Below are 21,227 nucleotides of genomic sequence, written 5' to 3' on the forward strand. Positions count from 1 at the left end.
ATATGGTAGGAACTTAAGTGATAAATCTCTATAGCAACAGATGGGCTACAGTCAGCAAACTGCTCTAATAAATTGGCGAAGGAGTGTAGGTCAACCTAATAAAAAGGCAACACCAGGTCTGTGGTGTGTATATTTGTGCTCCACCCAAAAGTATGTATATGTCCAGAAGAAGGAGCCATTTCCTGTTGTCTTTTATTCAGCAATTCCCATCTGAACATCTCCAGTCTTGCCACTATACTCCAGGAACTCTGCATTGCTCTGAGTCTCAGTGTACAGCGCATCCCATTTACAGGGAGTACCCGTCCAGCCTTAAACTCCCAATGGCCTCCTGTAGCTTTGCTCAACAACACCACTCTCCAGATCAGCAGGGGGCGCCACAGCACCTTCTCACAGCCAAAACACGACCACACAGCTCAAACTCTTTACCCCGATCCTCCACAGAGGGCAAACAGCATCAGTTCAGCAGGGTGTGTGTGTGTCGAGGCAAAGGTGTGTGTGTGATGACAGAGGGGAGTAAGTATTTGAAGAGGCGGCTGAGCAAGAAGTGGCTGCGAAGCACGGTCCGGGTGCGGTGTTGCTATGCTCTCCCATATTTGCCGTGAGAGACTCGAGGCTTCGGAGAGAGTCGCTGTGATTGGCTGGTTTGAAGGGCAGTGTCGCAGCATTGGTTGATCTCTCAAACCCATTTCCTTTGTGGGCTTCTTCACCCCCAGGTGGCCTGTACAAGGGACTGTTGGCGGATTGACTGTCTGAACTGGAGGTTCCAGCAAAGCCAAATTCCTCAAACGCCCTCATATCACCCTGTCCGGCTGGGTAATAAGCCTTGCTGAGGTTGCTGGAGCTGGGGGAGTCATCTGGGGCACTAGGGGCCACTGGTGCCAGACTCGGGGTTGGGTAAGAGTATCCACTCATGCTGGTTGCTGGCAGAGGTGTGGCTGGTGCGATGCTTGTAGAGAGGCATGCAGTGGATGGGGATGGTGGGCTGTAACTCTGCGAAAGGCTGCCCTGGGATGGGTATCCTGCGTTTGGGTAGCCATAAGTGGGCAAGCTGGGCGAAGTGTTGGCACTGTAGGCTGGCACCAAGTTGGGATGCGAGGCAACAGGGTGAAGAAGAGGCCCATTATATGTTCCCACCGGCTGCAGATAGGGGGTGGTATACAGGGCACTGCTGTAATCCTGGCCACTAGTTTGACTACTGCAACTACTGCTGGAGAAGCTAGGTTCTACCGGGGAGCTGCACACACTTGCCGACAAGTCTGAAACGCTCAACGGCGCTTTGGGGCCCAGCTCGGGAACACAGCCCAACGGTGGGTACACACTCTCAAGCCAAGGCTCCACCTCCAGTTTCCGTCCATTAAGGAGGGATGAGGCTCCACTGATGATGTTGGGTCCGTTGATGCTGGCAGAAAGCGCAGGTTCAGGATAAGCCATGAGTCCGCTCTCACAGGGCAGGTCCAAAATGGTGGAATACCGTTCTGCATATCTCTTCAGCAGGTTGGACGCAGTTAGAGCTGAAATGTCGTCGTTCGCCCAGGAGTGCTGGTACACTCTGGCGGAAGACGGAGATGTTAACCTTTGACCTCGGAAAGCTTCAAACTTATTTGCTGGTGAGCGAGTGGTGGACGTGATGTCGTAGTGTTGCTCCGCCCACTGTGGCTGCTCAGAGGCCCACTGCATGGTCACACCTGAAAAAAATAATCAAAATATTTTAAAGCAGGTCGGTTCGTCATGACCATCTGGAATGTGTTTAGTGTGTCTGCATGTTTCGATAAATATATTGATATTTGGCGCCAGTGTATTGATAAAGTATCGCAGTGAAATCGATACGATATATTGCCGTATCGATATGTTGTCCCACTCCAATGCCCTACACAAGATCTATAATTTATTTTCATTTATCTTGTGACGGTGAGTAGCAGTTTGACTAAGTGTATGGACACACATGCATGCACACTGAAACCCACATGCACAGAGGGGTGGTGAAGGGGGAGGGGTGTGGGACCAGAAAAACAACGTAGATGATGATATCACTGAAGTTTGATACACAGATACAGCAGAAGGCTTCATCTCAAGTGGATCAAATGAAAGCTCTTTAATGTAATCAAGAAATCTCATGTTACCCAAACACACACATCTCACTCTCTCTCTCTCTCTCGCTTACTCACACACACACACACACATCTGCACATGCAAATACACAGACACCCATACCCCCCCACACACACACACACCATAAGGGAGCATAATATTTCGCCGTACTGTAATAACGAACAATCAATAACGTCGCTCTCTGCATTAGCAACTGTAGCCGACAACAGCTGTCCCCAGTCCCCAGAACATAATGTAACTCCACCATTTTCTGCTTATTCACACACACACAGATAAAAAGATTTCAGATCATGAATACAAAGGGCTTTTATATGATGCACCATATGGGGGAGAGAGAAAGGGAACAGGAGAGAGAGTACAGAACAGATTTCCTTTTTCATAAAGTCATTTCAGCCAATTAGATCAGTCATGGGAGTGTTCTCGCCCATAGAATCACTGGCTGTTGGGGCAACACCGTAACTCTGAAAGGTCACATGAAGGCCTACATTCATTCATTCACACTACATCAGTACAATAGCAACAAAACACTAGCATTGTGATTTTACTGCCACACATCAGAACAAACGGTACTAAACTGTCACTGGGGTGGTATCTTTGAGTGTTTCTGTACATTTAGTTAGTGAACATAAAGTTTGTGGACATGACTTCTGAACTGTTCACTAATTCACATAAAGCAGAGATAATAATAATAATAATAAAAATAAAGAAGGGCGGCACAGTGGCGCAGCAGGTAGTGTCGCAGTCAGACAGCTCCAGGGACCTGGAGGTCGTGGGTTCGATTCCCGCTCCGGGTGACTGTCTGTGAGGAGTGTGGTGTGTTCTCCCTGTGTCTGCGTGGGTTTCCTCCGGGTGACTGTCTGTGAGGAGTGTGGTGTGTTCTCCCTGTGTCTGCGTGGGTTTCCTCCGGGTGACTGTCTGTGAGGAGTGTGGTGTGTTGTCCCTGTGTCTGCGTGGGTTTCCTCCGGGTGACTGTCTGTGAGGAGTGTGGTGTGTTCTCCCTGTGTCTGCGTGGGTTTCCTCCGGGTGACTGTCTGTGAGGAGTTTGGTGTGTTCTCCCTGTGTCTGCGTGGGTTTCCTCCGGGTGACTGTCTGTGAGGAGTGCGGTGTGTTCTCCCTGTGTCTGCGTGGGTTTCCTCCGGGTGCTCCGGTTTCCTCCCACAGTCCAAAAACACACGTTGGTAGGTGGATTGGCGACTCAAAACTGTCCGTAGATGTGAGTGTGTGTGTGTGTGTGTGTGTGTTGCCCTGTGAAGGACTGGTGCCCCCTCCAGTGTGTGTTCCTGCCTTGCGCTCAATAATTCCAGGTAGGCTTTGGACCCACCATGACCCTGAACTGGATAAGGGCTACAGATAATGAATGAATAATAAAGAATCTCATACCAATATAAAATTATTAGAAGTGCAGCTGACACATATTTCATATTTTATATAAACTTTATCACAATGTAAATGACATTTAAAAAAGATCTGTGATCAAAATTAGAGAGCGCATTGAATACTTCAGTAATTGGTGCTAATCTGCTGCCCGGTTCTAATCGCTTTAATTGTCTGATAAACTGTATTTATCTAACAACACTAAAGCACTTCAAGATGCTACAAACCCTACAGCAGCAGGTGGTTCTGATGAAGGGAGAAAGGATAATTATTTCATACACCACCAGAGTCATTCCAAGAGTGCGATTTGTAGAATATTGAAGATACACAATGACACTAATTCATTAAAGTCCCCAAAAAATTCTGGTTGTCCATGTAACAAAAATACACAAGAGAACCAGATGATACAGAGACTCTCGATGGGGAACTGGTTCAACGCTGCAGTTGGAAGTGCCCGCCAATTCAGTGCTGAAGGGCAAGGTTCTGTCCCGGCCTACGGTGTCTCACCATCTGAGAGGATTTGGACAGAGGCCACTCTGCATTAACTGAGCCTCATATTCAAAAAGCTACACTAAACTTTGCTGAGGCACAGGTTTTGCGAACGAACCAGAACTTGTCAAAGGTTCTTGTCTGTGATGAGAGCAAGTTTAACTTAGTTGTTTGCGCTGGGAAACGTGTTTGGTATCAGCGGGGGAAAGACTGAACCAAAACTGTGTGAAGAAGTCAGCAGAGTGTGGAGGAAGATGTATGAGTTGGGACTAAGCTATGTATGTTGCTATGTCATTTAAAGAAACACTACATAATATTTTTACCTTATAATTAAAGCTTCAAAATCATTGTGATGCTTCACTGACCAGTAATAAGGAGAATAGAACCTCCAGTGTTGCTAGTCTGGGCACAGCACTGCAGAAACTGCACTATGTAACTTTAGGAGGAGGGTAGGAAATTCAGATTTGCCAAAATCAAATTCAAAGTAAACAAAAAATAAATGTCAAAATAAGAGACTTAATAAATAAATAGAAAAACCGTATAAAAATTAAAAATAAATAGTAAAAATTAAATAAAACAATGGTAAATCCAATGGTTAATGTGCAGATTTTTTACAGCTACCACACACTGGTTGGATGCAGCAGGAGCTCTTATGTACATTATTTTGTTCTGAATTTGAATCTAAAAATATGTTGTGTGACAATAATGCCATGTGCCACTATATATGTACACACATATTCTTTTTCTGGAACACACACACACACTGAGTGCTAGCAGTGCCTCCTATAAAACAGATGAGGCCTGTAAGTGGAGAACCAGGCCGCTCTGGACACAAAGTGGTCTTTCCCTCCAGGTTCATTCAGGAGGGACCACCGCATCAAACCACTGACCTCCAGATTTAGAAACAGTCTCTGCCCAGAGGCACAACACAACCCAACACATGGACTGACCTATACACTGTGTCTGATACACTCCCTCTACCCACACATACGACATTCAAACCTACTTGCACTATTTTGAGCACTGGTTTATTTTATTTTACTGCACTGTCTGATACCGCAGTGTATTTCACAGTGTCTTCTGCTCTATTGTAGTCTGCTGCTTCCCAGTCAGTGTTGTTTCTTTGTTTTCATTGCTCTTGCAAAATCCTGTACAAATTCCACTGTCCTTGCAAATGGCCACTGAGAAGGTCTTACATATTTAATGACAAACAAGGCTTGTACATAATTGCTTTAAGATATCGGCAGAATTGTTTGTCTGCTGTTTCCATTTATTTTGTCTCCAGTGATTCATGGCGAAGACGACCCCAAGAGGTCGAACGGTCCGAGTTGTTTGTTAACAAAACTCCACTTTTTTGCAGATAACTATTGATTCAGGAGGAACGAGCTGCATTTACATTTGCTATCTATCCCAATTAAAAAAAACCACTAATTACATTCAGTTCTATCAAGCTACAAATCCCTATGATCAATACACACACCCTGAGGTCACTTTACACTCCCATAGGAACTCTACGCCAGATGAGACACTGGCAGACTCTCTCTCTCTCACACACACACACATATAGATGCTGGTTTTTATACCTTGTCAGGACATGGGGTCATTATACACTTAAATATATTTATTATAGAACTGTGCACAACTTTTATTATTATTATTATTCCCAAGTTTATATATTAGCTGTCCTGAACACACACACACAACCTACACCAACACACACACACATGACATTTCAAATTCATACTAACTGCATTTAGACATCAGAGCTTCCCAATATAACAACGAAGATCACTTTCAAAAGTGGAATAAAATGATAAAATTCAAAATGCTTGATTTTTTCAGAGACCAAAAAGGCGCTTTTCAGTGCTTTGACAAACCACCTCCTTTTCCCCTTCACATCGTCCCAAAAAAGACGGAACGACAGCGGTAATTAATTCTGGATAACCTGTAAATGAGGCATGAAAGGGAGTGAGAAGCAGCGTTTAAGATGAAGAGTGAAACCGAGATGTCTGGGCATCGTCACGTTCTGCAGAATGAGTCCAAACAGATCCTACACCACACCTGTCATCTGATCAGCACAGGCTTTAAAATAATATCTCACTTTCAGAATGAAGATCAGAGGCATGCGACGGTTAACTGTCAGACAACTCCAAAAGGGGAAAGAATCCTTCTTCAGCATGGACCTAAATAAAGACTGATTGTTCTAACAGAAAAAGGTTTTAAACACCATCAGACAGCTATAGACTGCCACAGTCAGTACTCCTCTCTTCTGAAGAATGGACAGCTTTCCCACTGAATAAAGCAGACTCAATTAACCTCATGATTTCCATATAAAACACATGAAGCTACACATCATGTTTACTACTTATTTTATAATAATTTATCATCAGAAATCATTTGTTAACTGTAATAAAACTACACTGACCACTAAACATGACCACTAAAAATGTTGCATTATGGGGAATATTTCAGCAAACACACCATGGCCTAAAACTGGATTCCTTGTAGCACCTTAAAGCTGCCCCTTTTAACATATTTATCCAATGAGATCATATTTAAATGAGTGAAAAGAGAAACTAGCTCGGTCTGGTATACTATAAACAATGGAGAGGACTCCAAACATTGAAAAGCATGAACCAACATGAGGATATTGCTCTATTCCTTCTCCATAAGTGGGCAATATTGACCTGTTTCGGATCATTCATTCATTATCTGTAAGCACTTATCCAGTTCAGGGTCGCGGTTGGTCCAGAGCCTACCTGGAATCATTGGGCGCAAGGCAGGAATACACCCTGGAGGGGGCGCCAGTCCTTCACAGGGCAACACACACACACATTCATTCACTCACGGGCACTTTTGAGTCACCAATCCACCTACCAACATGTGTTTTTGGACTGTGGGAGGAAACCAGAGCACCCGGAGGAAACCTACACAGACACAGGGAGAACACACCACACTCCTCACAGACAGTGACCCGGAGGAAACCCACACAGACACAGGGAGAACACACCACACTCCTCACAGACAGTCAACCGGAGCGGGAATCGAACCCACAACCTCCAGGTCCCTGGAGCTGCGTGACTGCGACACTACCTGCTGTGCCACCCTGCCGCCCTGTTTCGGATCATTTAAGGTGGAAATACGGCTAACTGCATTACTAGTGCGACAAAGTAAGAGAATAAAAGCTGACAGATAAGTTAAACTTCATCAACGTACAAACAACAGTAGGTTATTTTCCCCTCAAATATACCATTCCACCTTAAAAGACACTTAGCTTTGGAATGTAAACAACCAGAGAGAACTGTGATTGCCCACAGACGTTGTAGACGTGATTGTGTAAAAGCATGATATCATCCTGCAACATCGTTATTAAATCACTCAATGTGTTTAAAGGTTCTGTTATGTTCATGTGTTGGAATTCTAGTGTTAACATCATATCTCGCAAATCAATTATACATCAATAAATAAAGGAAAATCTTTACAATTGTAGTCTTTCATTGTGGTATCCCAGTTACTTGTCACAGGACACCAGTCAATTTTAAGTGACTAAATTAAATTTATGTCAACACTCTCTAAGGCTTAAGTTTTTACTGCTGTGTTTAGTGCAGCAGCTGTGTGTGTCACTGCAAGGTGGTTGCTGGTCAGTTTGTTAGTGAGCTCTAGGCTTAAGTGGTCATTTTTTAAAGTCTGCAGTGCTCTGCAGCTTCCTGAAATTTGCTGTCGCCACAAAGTTCTCAATCTATAACTTTCTGTTCTGTTCTACACAACAGCCATGACAATCCCATTATCTCAAAACCTGCTGACCTGGGGTCTGTGTGTGCGTGCGTGAGTGTGTGTGTGCGTGCGTGCACAAGTGAAAAAGATAGAGTGTATGTGTGGGTGCTTGGGAGAATGCCTTTCTGTTGTTCCAATATAGCCCCTAACCTCCAGGCCTCTGGGGAAGGCTCATCACAACCACACAAACACACACACACACACACGCACAAAACCCCCATTTCCTGAAGCAATGCTCCTGACTTTTCCAGAGGAAGAGGTTTCATTATCCATCTTTAAAGAGAACGGAAGGAGACACTTTTTCTTTACTTGTTTTTCTCATTTTTTTAATCACACGCTGTAGTGTAGTATGTCTCACTCAGCTAAGGCTCGGGCCATATCCAAATGTTTTGGAAAACATGGCCTCCCATCCACATAAAAAACAGGGATTTAGCATTAGGGATTGGTCGGAATATTTAAATATTCAAATTAAGGTGATTATCATTAATGAGAACTAAAGGCAGACTCTGCCACATGAGCTTTCTCATTGGCTTTCTGTTCCAGAGTTATTTACTGAAGGAGTCACTGTAAAACAGCACATAATCTATAAACAACAATTAACTTAGTGCTAACATGCTATCGGATATTAGTCTTATATCACAGATTGTACTGTGTGTAATTTATAGCCAAAGCTGAAGTATTTTAGGCCCAAAATAATGGTCATTGTTTGTTACTGGTTTGTATATAGTGTTTTTTGGTTAATGTGATTATTGTGATATGTGTTGTTCTGATCACATGGTGGATATCATCAGTATTTAAGGAACACTGACCATTTTATTGTTATATTACTGCAGTGTTGGACTCTAAGGTTATGATGCTGTTAGTGCATTACGCATGTGTGAATATATTATGAGATGTACTATGTGCTGAGAAAATGTCTTTAAGTATTGGGATGTGATACTGTTATATGCCAGTCAATGGAAGTCCTCGCAAAGATCCTAATACAAACATATGTGTGTGATGCATATAGCCCAGTGTTTAAAACCAGCATCAGTTCGACAGACGGACGGATTCTCTTCTCCTTTATGAAATCTCCAGGTCCTCTACCAGCTAAATCAATACAGACGCATACACACACACACACACACACACACACACACACAGCCTGCTGAATCTATAAAATGCTTTTATTGAGTAATTAAACACCCATTACTGTCGCCAGCAGCGCAACACTAAATCAGATAAAGCCTTTAACGGGAGGATCCAGACACATTACACACACACACACACACACACACCATAAGCTACAAATACTCATACTACACACACTGCACCAGACGCACACTGCACACACACACACACATCCAGTGAACGATGACATCAAATAGTGCCTGATGGCTGAACAGTGTAAATCCAGATAAAAAGGACAAACTCTCCTTGTGCTTGTCCACCATTAAAAGCGTTTAATAAGTCTGTTTTATGGAAGCCCATTTTATAACCATTCTGATCCAAGAGAAACTTTCAGCTACGGCACCAGGTGTGGACAAACACATCAGAATCATATCTAACCTCCTGAACCAAGATCTTTTTTATTTCTGTTATTTATAATCACATAAGAATAAATGTCATATGCTAATCCAGATCCAGTGTCTAAATTGTATAAATATTTACATATCTACTAATCAGTGTCTTGACTTGATATTGCCAGTATACTCTATATTTACGTTTGCTGCTCTCTAAACTAAATATAACTCAAAAAACTAAAGAAAACATGTTGTTACATCACTTGTTATGAAAGCTTATGCAACGGTTATTTATTCCTAAGAATTCTGGATCATTCTATTGGTACATTCATCATGACATTAGGACATTCATTCATTGTCTGAAACCGCTTATCCACTTCAGGGTTGCATTGGGTCTGGAGCCTACCCGGAATCACTGGGCGGGAACACACCCTGGAGAGGGCGGCAGTCTTTCACAGAGAAACACACACACACACACTTTTGAGTCGCCAATCCACCTACCAACGTGTGTTTTTGGACCATGCGAGGAAACCGGAGCACCCGGAGGAAACCCACGCAGACACAGGGAGAACACACCACACTCCTCACAGACAGTCACCCGGAGGAAACCCACGCAGACACAGGGAGAACACACCACACTCCTCACAGACAGTCACCCAGAGGAAACCCACGCAGACACAGGGAGAACACACCACACTCCTCAGACAGTCACCCGGAGGAAACCCACACAGACACAGGGAGAACACACCAAACTCCTCACAGACAGTCACCCGGAGGAAACCCACGCAGACACAGGGAGAACACACCACACTCCTCACAGACAGTCACCCGGAGGAAACCCACACAGACACAGGGAGAACACACCAAACTCCTCACAGACAGTCACCCGGAGGAAACCCACACAGACACAGAGAGAACACACCACATTCCTCACAGACAGTCACCCGGAGCAGGACTCAAACCCACAACCTCCAGGTCCCTGTTTATCCCAGAACTCCATTTGAAAATGATATTTGCAAAACAAATCTACGAAAACATGGTCCAACTGTAACTGTAGTGAGAACTAGCTTAAGGTGAGAATTACTCAGCCTGTTTACTTTACTCTCCTTATCGTTTCTGAATAATGGGGTTTAGGATATAATAAGCCTGGGAAATGAAGACAGGGAAATGTTCCTGCTGCCAAATTCCCACCCAAATAAATGAGCAACATGTCCAAGACTGTTTGTGATAGACTAGTGAAACAGTGTGCTCTTTCATTTCAACACTTTTGTTCCTTCCTTCAGCAAAATATAAAGCATCACCAATTTGGTTCAAAAAAAAAAGAAAAAGAAAAACATCCACCCCCACAGGCTCAGGATCATTCCATCCACAGATCCACAGCAAAACAACAGCAAAACCTTCCACACCACAAAACTGCTTTTGAAGGAGAACTTTTACAAGCCTACACTCACTTTCAGTGTGATCTGTGTTTGTATGAGTGTGTGTGTGTGTGTGAGAGAGAGAGAGAGAGAGAGAGAGAGAGGGAGAGAGAGAGAGAGAGAGAGAGAGAAAATGAAAGCTGCCTGTTGTGTGGGGCTTTGTTGAAAGTGCTGTGTGGCACCCCCTTTAATTCTGCTTTAATATGAATGAGCCATTCACTGAGTCAGTGGTGGGGACAGAGAGAGAGAGAGAGAGAGAGAGAGAGAGAGAGAGAGAGAGAGAGAGAGAGAGAGAGAGACAGAGAGAGAGATAGAGAGAGAGAGAGATAGAGAGAGAGAGAGAGAAAGAGCGACTGCAGCCAAAAGAACAGGATAACACATTACAGTGATATACACCCTTTAAAAAGTGATTCTTCAAGTGCCCTTTAATAAAGGCAGTAGTTACATATATAACACACCGACCAATAACTTCTCCATTGCAGGTGCCACATTAATATAGCACATCCCTCTCAATACTGAGAAAAAAAAAGCAAAACAGAAGCAGAAACACACTTTTACTCTGCTTTAGAAAAACAGGAAACTACAGCTACAGCTGAAGCTGGCTGTAAATGTGTCCTATTGTTATCGAAATTATTTATTCCACCTTAAATGATGCATCAATTATTTCAAATACATAGGAGCTAGAATGTAATACCACCGCCCCTTAGACTGTAAAGGTGGACAGGTGCCAGTATGTGACGGCTGCACGGTTTAAAGTGGAACAGAAACCTTCCACACAGAGAGAAATAAATATCTTTCTCTTCCTGTCTTTCCGCTCTCTTTTTCACTTGTCATCCCCTACCTTTCCTTCCCCTCCCTCATTCTGGACACAGATTATTTTGAATGTGTTGTGGACAGAGATTTTAAATGACTTTTTCGCCTTTCTCTAATGGAGGGGCGAGCAGCTCGCATGTCGATGACCAATTGAGCGGCGCACGCCATTTCGCTCGCTTAATTAGAAGAGCAGGCTGTTAATTTGTGGACACAAAGCGAAGAACACGGAGAGAGGCGTCCGGATCTGATCACTGACACGCGTCTTTAATAGGTCGTTAGCTTCTAAACGTCTCAATCAGTGGACAGTTCTGCACCAGAGATATGGCAACAGACTGGGGGTGAGGGATTAAAAAGAGTGTGTGTATGGTGTATGTGTGTGTGTGTGTCAGACACTAAAAGACAGTATAACACTGTAAGCAGAATTTGTGTGAGAGAAAGTGCGTGAAATGTGATGTAGTTGAAAGACGTGTGTGTGTATGTGTGTAAGAGTGGGTGTAGTAATAGATGAAATGTAAGTGACAGAAAATGAAAAGAGTGTTTAATGTAGTGTAGAGAAGATGTGCCATAGTGTGTGTGTGTGTGTGTGTGTGTGTGTGTGTGTGTGAAATGAGAAGGTGAAGGCTGTTGAAAAAGCCGACCAGTGAAGAGGCCGGGGAGAATTCCATCCGCTTTGATTATATTCATCTGAGCAAAAGACGTTGAGGAAAACTTCAAAGAGTACGCACTCACACACACGCTCACACACACACAAACGCACACTCACACACACACATACACATATTACAAAAAGTAATGTTCATTTATTGTTTATTCATTTGTAACCACTTATTCAGTTCAGGGTCGGAGTGGGTCCGGAACCTACCCGGAATCACTGGGCACAAGGCACACACTCTGAAAGGGGGGCCAGTCCTTCACAGGGCGATACACACTCACACATACGGACACTTTTGAGTCGCCAATCCACCTACCAACATGTGTTTTTGGACTGTGGGAGGAAACCAGAGCACCCGGAGGAAACTCACGCAGACACAGGGAGAACACACCACACTCCTCACAGACAGTCACCCGGAGGAAACCCACGCAGACACAGGGAGAACACACCACACTCCTCACAGACAGTCACCCGGAGGAAACCCACGCAGACACAGGGAGAACACACCACAATCCTCACAGACATTCACCTGGAGGAAACCCACACAGACACAGAGAGAACACACCACACTTCTCACAGACATTCACCCGGAGGAAACCTACACAGACACAGGGAGAACACACCACACTCCTCACAGACATTCACCCGGAGGAAACCCACACAGACACAGGGAGAACACACCACACTCCTCACAGACAGTCACCCGGAGGAAACCCACACAGACACAGAGAGAACACACCACACTCCTCACAGACAGTCACCCGGAGGAAACCCACGCAGACACAGGGAGAACACACCACACTCCTCACAGACATTCACCTGGAGGAAACCCACACAGACACAGAGAGAACACACCACACTTCTCACAGACATTCACCCGGAGGAAACCTACACAGACACAGGGAGAACACACCACACTCCTCACAGACATTCACCTGGAGGAAACCCACACAGACACAGGGAGAACACACCACACTCCTCACAGACATTCACCCGGAGGAAACCCACACAGACACAGAGAGAACACACCACACTCCTCACAGACAGTCACCCGGAGGAAACCCACACAGACACAGGGAGAACACACCACACTCCTCACAGACAGTCACCCGGAGGAAACCCACGCAGACACAGGGAGAACACACCACACTCCTCACAGACAGTCACCCGGAGGAAACCCACGCAGACACAGGGAGAACACACCACACTCCTCACAGACATTCACCTGGAGGAAACCCACACAGACACAGAGAGAACACACCACACTTCTCACAGACATTCACCCGGAGGAAACCTACACAGACACAGGGAGAACACACCACACTCCTCACAGACATTCACCTGGAGGAAACCCACACAGACACAGGGAGAACACACCACACTCCTCACAGACATTCACCCGGAGGAAACCCACACAGACACAGAGAGAACACACCACACTCCTCACAGACAGTCACCCGGAGGAAACCCACACAGACACAGGGAGAACACACCACACTCCTCACAGACAGTCACCCGGAGGAAACCCACGCAGACACAGGGAGAACACACCACACTCCTCACAGACAGTCACCCGGAGGAAACCCACGCAGACACAGGGAGAACACACCACACTCCTCACAGACATTCACCTGGAGGAAACCCACACAGACACAGAGAGAACACACCACACTTCTCACAGACATTCACCCGGAGGAAACCTACACAGACACAGGGAGAACACACCACACTCCTCACAGACATTCACCCGGAGGAAACCCACACAGACACAGGGAGAACACACCACACTCCTCACAGACAGTCACCCGGAGGAAACCCACACAGACACAGAGAGAACACACCACACTCCTCACAGACAGTCACCCGGAGGAAACCCACGCAGACACAGGGAGAACACACCACACTCCTCACAGACATTCACCTGGAGGAAACCCACACAGACACAGAGAGAACACACCACACTTCTCACAGACATTCACCCGGAGGAAACCTACACAGACACAGGGAGAACACACCACACTCCTCACAGACATTCACCTGGAGGAAACCCACACAGACACAGGGAGAACACACCACACTCCTTACAGACATTCACCCGGAGGAAACCCACACAGACACAGGGAGAACACACCACACTCCTCACAGACATTCACCCGGAGGAAACCCACACAGACACAGGGGGAACACACCACACTCCTCACAGACAGTCACCCAGAAGCGTGCTCGAACACACAACCTCAGGTTTCTGGAGCTGTGTGACTCGCCACCGTGCCGCCCTTTTAAATAATATTAATATCATAAATTTTCATAAACCATACATATTAGTACCATCACTATGGTGACCACATCTAGCCCATATATAATATTGCTTTACTGTCACAGCAAAATATACTCCATATGTAATGCTCTAATATATATATAAAATCACTGCAGAATTATCTTTCACACTGTGTTTCATATGAGGTTTAATAATTATATTAGTTATAAATAACAATGGCCTCATCTGGACAGTGAGTAGATCACAGGGGTAGGAGTGGATTATACACACACTACAGGGTTTAAGGTCAGTCTGAAATCTGGACATCTTTCATTATTGCTTCGTGACTAGCCGAGTAATCTTAAAGATAGGGGACCTGGCATATCTTTAAAAATACTTAAACACATAAAACATGAACCTGCAAAACACTTATTCTTACATTTTAAAGCAAGGTTATTGCAGAGAGTTAATTCCTGGTCATTTTGGACACTTTCTATTGGTCTGTTTCTTAAAAAAGAATGTGAATTATAAATGGTGTTTTTAAATCATGTGGAAAAACAAGACGTGTTCCATGTTGCACTCGTGTTGGTTCCTTATTATGAAAAGAGCAATTGATGTGTTTCAGAAACTATATGTAAATAAGTCTTCAGACTGTGACCACACATTAATGAAATGAGTTTAAGAAATATAAGAGTGTTTCTAGTGGTCCATTCGTCATGAAAGATCGTCACACATCTCGTCTTTTAAAAACAAATCAATTGAAGTTGTGCTCAGACAGCAGCGGTACAGTGTGGCCCCGTCTGTGCCCTGTTGACCCCAGTAGGTTCTGTGCCATTAGCATGTACGTGAAAAGCACAAATGGACCGAACAGATCCACAGCTCCACAGTATACTGTTCAGCACGTATATAGAGACTGCCTTCTAGACATTCACTGTGCTTAAAAACGACGAGGAATTACAAAAGAAACTTGTTCAACGCCATTTTATTTTATTAGCCGTTATTTGTGGAGTGCCCAGGCCCTGGACGTGCCATTTAAGACTGTACAGAAGCGTAATTGTTGCACCATGTACGGTGGACTGGCCCAGTAAGAAACATCAGCACCAGAGAAGTGGAGCCTTCTACATAGTACACATCAAGGCTGAAAAAATAGGTCTACAAAGGCACAAACGAAAAGATCAGATACAACAGAGTACATAGTGCCAGGGACTCCCAGACATTCTCATATTCTCTTCACTGAATTATGCATATAGGGATAAATATAGCTTTGTGTATTGTAGCAGTTAGACAGAGGGCATCTCTGTGGTGGAGGAAGTGAGAGAGAAAAGTGATGACTGAGGCCAGGTCCATGCTTATACTTTGTTTACAAAAAGCAGCTGTCCTATGCACTGTACAGTGGGGAATATAACACTATTTTATCACTCCAGGCAATTGTTATAAACTTTGTAATGATGATTTAAAAGCTAAGCAGCAGCGATATGAAAGTGTCAAACAAATAAATACAGTGGAATTTGAGTTCCTAACTTGTGTTTATTGATAGTCAGAAAACACGTTATTTCTTACTAATTGAAGGAATAAGGTTTAAAAGACCGTTGGTCCCCCCCCCAACGGTGTTCGGAAACTCTAATAGGCGTCTTGCCTGTGACGTAGATGGTGGACAACAACTCTAGAAGTTCCACTTAATTTAATGCAAAATGATGAAAAGGTGTGTTGTTTTTGGCTGCAATCATTCAATGTACAGTGGGACATCTGTGAACAAATGACCCAAAGATCCCAAAATATCCAGAAAATGGACTAAATTTGTCAACTTTAAACGGGCACTTTGGAAAGGACCATCCGCTCACTCCGTTATCTGTAGCTCATTTCACTGGCGCTTTTCCAACAATATGGGCATGTAAGGACACCAACGAAAGGTGTTCAAGAGCCTCTGTAACATGGAGGTAAACAGGGTAAGGACACTCACTTCACCTGTTTTAGTTGGTGTTAGTTAACGTTAGCTTGACTCGCTAAACTCGGTGCTCAGATTATACTCGGCTACGTAGCTGCATTACGGAGGTTTATAGTGTCGGATGAATTCGAGTTCGACTTCGATCACATTTACAAGAATAACGGTACCTCTACATTTGAGTTTAGCTTATTGCTAGGCTATTGTCATGAATAATGTTGGTTATTTAGCTAGATACTGTCATAACAGTCAGTCATAACGGTGTTTTACCGCGGCGTTGTTCAGCTGTTGTCCACCAGTTACGTCACGGTCGCGTTCAAGAATTTCCGCAGCGAGCTCGGGTTTTTCCGTGAATTTAATAAAATTGTCAGTTTTAAAGCAAATTAAGCTGCTATTTTCATTTTAATTCATACTTATATCTGTCAGTAACTAAAATCAAAAATAAATGAGGAAAAGTGTTTTTAACCAGTGGAAACCACACTTCTGGATGGATACTGTATTGTATTATTGTTACCCAGGAAGAGGAGAATGTTTAGTTACTGCTCTGAAATGAATATTGTAATTTTACTGCAATTATTGTCATTTAAAATTGTATTATTATTATTATATTTCTTTTCTTCCGGGTGGATTTAAATCCTATTTATATATTTTACAAATCTGTATGTAATTGTACAATGAGCAGCCTCTGAAATGTACATCATACAGCTAAGATAGAAAGAGAGAGAGAGAGAAAGAGGGAGAGTGAGAGAGAGAGTGTAAGTGTCATGAACCAATGAGAGTTGCCCGAAACACACAAACACACACACACACACACACACTCTCTCTCTCTGACTCAGCTGCATTGTCCTGCAGAGTTTGACCCCACAAAGGCAGATGTCACATAGGTTCTTTCCTATTCAGTCCTGAGGATGAATTCATGAATTGAATTCACTGACCCCAGAACTGACCGCAGCTGTGGTCACTATAGAGCACGGAAACGCTTACTCCATTTGTATGTGATGTGACAAACAAAAATCTGCACAGACTGTTCCTGCTCGAAGCCCTTCAGGTGGCATGGTGCTACTTTTGTAAAAGGTGTGGCCCAAATTAATAGGATGACACCACAAATTACAAACTGGAATTGTTCTGTGATTTCTTTCATTCCCTTAAAGCTTTTTTAAACGGACAAAAAAGAAAAGATTTCCAGTGTTTTCACTGAACAACTTGAGTGCATTTCGTAAATGTAAACACATTTACATTCCAATAAAGTTGGGACAGAGGCCTGTTTACCCCCCCCCCCCCCCCCCCCCACACACACACACACACCCCCTTGAGAGGTGGCTTTTGCTGATATCGCTGATAACAATTTTCATGATCCTTATCCTCATTAACATGGAAAGCACTATGTCCATTTCTCATGAAAACAAGCTGAAACATGAACTCTTCTGGCTACAGCACACATTATCTACTGTCTTTTGGACCCTCTGAGGCCCAGAAAACTTAAAGTATTCTTTTGTGACATCGATAAATGAACTCGTAGCCACGCCTTATAGAAACAACCGGCATGTCACGCTAGGGTCTGCGCAGTTTCTCAGCTGCAGAGCTTAGAGACGTGTTTGAGGCGCTGCTTACTTCTGTGTTTAACTCAGAGCGTGGCCTAATGTTTAACTCCATACAGAGGCCAGTACGTGGTTTTAAAAACACGACATGCACGGTCCATTCTGATGGTCATCCACTCTCTCCGTCTCTCTGCTGCATCTCTCTCTCTGTCTCGCTGGCATCGTGGACACTGCTGGAAGGATTGCAATTTCCCCGCAACACCATCTGTGAAACTCCGACCCCGAGCTCAGAGCTAAACACCACCAAGCAAAAGCAATCTGCTCTGAATATATATCTCACTCAGAGAGAGAGAGGGAGGGAGGGAGAGAGGGAGAGAGAGAGAGAGAGAGAGAGAGAGAGAGCACAAAGTGTGAGAAGAGGGGGAGAAAAGGAAAGTGAAAATGAAAGGGGGAGAGTGTAAAAGAGGAGAAGAACGACAGAGGGAGAAAAAAAGAGAAATGGGAGATAAATATAAATGAAAAAAGTGAGGGGGAGAAAGGGGAAGAGTAGAGGGAATTAAATCAGCAGGGGCAAGCGGTGTGTGTGTGTGTTCAGTGTGTGTGTGTGTGTGTGTGCTAGTGATAGAAGAACATGAAAAAAGGTAGTATACAGACAGAAGATAGAAAGAGAGAGTGTGATGCAGAAAAAGGGGAGGAACAAGAAGAGAAAAAAGAGGAATGCAGGGGAAAGTAAAGAAGGTGGTAGAGAGACAGAAGTTGGAAAAGAGGGACAAAGACAGAGAGAGAGAAAGAGAGAGCGAGGGAGAATTGAAATATTGGAGAAGCGACAGATATCAGTCCAAATTCCAAGGACCTATCACTCAGTCCCTCCGCCTTCATTCCATCTCTCCGCCTGCGCTACATGATTGAGCTCTGTAACCTCCCATCCCTCGGCCAGAAAAACACCATCTCTCTCACACACACGCGCGCACACACACACACACGCACTCACACACACACTCACACACACAATGAATAAAATATTGGACACAACAAGAAATTGGAGATTGGGTTCAGAAAAAAATAACAACCCAACAAGTGTGAGTAAAGTGAGCAGAATCAGTTACAGTGGGCCATCCACAACACACACACACACACACACACACGTTAACATTCTCCATCAACACAACACGGTAGCTCCCCACCCATAACTCACTTTCTTGCTCACAGTCTCCATCACAACAGTACAACTGTAATATCACTATGAATCAAACATGCAGTAAGACACGAAATCAAAATCACACACACACATACACACACACACACACACACCTACCATATACACTGCTCATCATGTCGCTGTGTAGGAGATGGAGAGGGAGAAAGAGAAAAACAGAAATCAGATCAGAGCAAAAACATTTTCCACACACACACACACACACACTGCCTGCAAACAACAGAAAGACAAAGAAAGAAAGAAAGAAAGAAAGAAAGAAAGAAAGAGCTAAGGGGCAAGATTTAGACAGGGGAGTGATTCAGAGATTATTGTTGATTTTGTTATTGCTGTTGTTGTCTTTGTTGATGTTGTTGTTGTCATTGTTACCTAACCTGAACCATAGAGAGAGAGAGAGAGAGAGAGAGAGAGAGAGAGAGAGAGAAAGAGAAATGTATATATCATACATTAAGAAAAAAATGGTACGTTAGCGGTACACTGTTGGTCACAAAGGTAAAACAGTGTAAATGTACCTTTAAAGGTACAGCAGTGGTGTTAAAGTCCAGTTTAATTTCCTAAAGGTACATTACATTGTTTTCTCCAGAAGGAGAGGTGAATATTTGTAATCTTTCATTACAGAAATGTGTAAAATAAAATGAGTCCTGGAGATGAAACACAATTTTATAATAGAATTAAGGTACAATATTGTTCCCTAACTAAAGCTACTGAATATGAACCCTTGAGGATACCACCACAGAGACACTTTTTCCTGACAGTGGAGGGCTTTAAGAGTTATCAGTATTCATTTTAAAAAATCTATTTTTCAGAAATATTAAAAATAGAAATATAAAAATATATACATTTTTATCTTTAAGAATACATGGTGCTGAACTTGAACAGTAGAAACTACCTCTCTCTCTCTCTTTCTCTCTCTCTCTCTGCTGACCGGTAATTCGCGCTCATTTATTTGTTCTCTTACTATTCCTTTCTTTTCCTCCTCTTTATCCCTTTTTCTGTTCCTCCTTTCTTTCTCCAACTCCTTCACTCTTTCTCTCTCACACATACACACAATAACACCCCCCCCCCCCCCCCCCCACCTCTCTCTCACTGCGGAGCGCGTGTCCGAGTGTCCGAGTGTCCGCGCGCCTTCACGGCCCTCCTGCTCTGCCCGACAACACAGCGGAACACAGCGGCGCGCGAGCGCGAGGAGAAACTCTCACCTGTTCACGTGCAGTCCGCGCGGCTGAAGCGGAGGATCGCGCTCGAGCTTCCACGCTGATGTTTCAGTGCAGCGCGCGCCCGTCCGAGTGCGCGGGAGCGCGCGCGCACACTGCCATGTTGGAATCTCCACACGCGCTCACTCACTCAGCACGGAGCTCGCGACGGGGTGGGGGGGGGGGGGCGCACTGCGCATGCGCACTGCCTCAGCACAAACTCTCCCACTGCCCCCCCCCCCTCTCGCTCTCAACTCCGTTTTTATTTTTTACTCATTATTTCTTTATTTCTTCCTTTCTATTGTAGTTCTCCCGCTTTCGTTTTCTCATTTGATCTTTACTATCCTTTCTGTCACTCTCCTCTTCATTGCTCGTCGTCCTCTAGTTTTCTCTTCCACACTCGTTCTTTGTCTTCTCCACCTCAACCTTATCGCTTTTCTCATTCACCTTACAGTTTCTCGTCATCTGTCTTTCTCTCCACCTCCTTCTCTATCCCCCCATTTGTCTATACCTCCATCTCTTTCGCTCAGTTTTATTCCCGTTGTAACCATATTGGTGTGAGTGGAATTCCACCTATTTTATAAACGGTTTTTTTCCTGATTATATTTGTTCATAATTGTCTCTGGTTTTTGCGCAGTACTGTATATCAAATTCACATAGCTCACACACACACACACACAAATCTATCAAATTATCCAAATTAGTTTTGTCTTTTAATTTGAAATTCACTGGCTCTAAAATGACTTCCTTGTTTATTCTTCGAAGAAGCAGATTGAACAAGAGGTGTTGGGGAGAGATGTTCACTCACAATCTGCAAACTCAGACTTACATACTGCAGCTTAACTAAGTAAACAACATTTTAACTTTACGTGTCAGTTAAGACAACAAGCAGAGAGAATTCAATGTGAAGCAATTCCTATATGTAAGTGAATGAGTCAATGGATGAGTGCCTG

At 44.0% G+C, this 21,227-nt stretch overlaps 1 protein-coding gene across 1 annotated transcript; it reads right to left on the reverse strand.

The window, feature by feature from the left end:
- Positions 1–192: 192 nt before the first annotated feature.
- On the reverse strand, positions 193–20,337 carry LOC136691507 (fidgetin). Its single transcript, XM_066664067.1, has 5 exons — positions 20,281–20,337; positions 19,184–19,206; positions 598–1,685; positions 300–383; positions 193–258 (listed from the first exon to the last, which is right to left on the reverse strand). Exons 2-5 carry the CDS (start codon positions 19,200–19,202, stop codon positions 193–195), a joined length of 1,257 nt encoding a protein of 418 aa, XP_066520164.1. The 5' UTR covers positions 19,203–19,206; positions 20,281–20,337.
- Positions 20,338–21,227: the final 890 nt, after the last annotated feature.

The sequence above is a fragment of the Hoplias malabaricus genome, chromosome 3 (genome assembly GCF_029633855.1).
Source record: "Hoplias malabaricus isolate fHopMal1 chromosome 3, fHopMal1.hap1, whole genome shotgun sequence".
NCBI lineage: Eukaryota > Metazoa > Chordata > Actinopteri > Characiformes > Erythrinidae > Hoplias > Hoplias malabaricus.

Bases quoted from the DNA above. Each gene is read 5' to 3' on its own strand.
- LOC136691507 (XM_066664067.1), bottom strand. The intron at 384-597 runs GCAAATATGGGA...GGCTGTGAGAAG, and splicing joins GAAGCCTCGAGTCTCTCACG to GTGCTGTGGCGCCCCCTGCT. The intron at 259-299 runs GTACTCCCTGTA...ACTGAGACTCAG, and splicing joins GGGAGTTTAAGGCTGGACGG to AGCAATGCAGAGTTCCTGGA.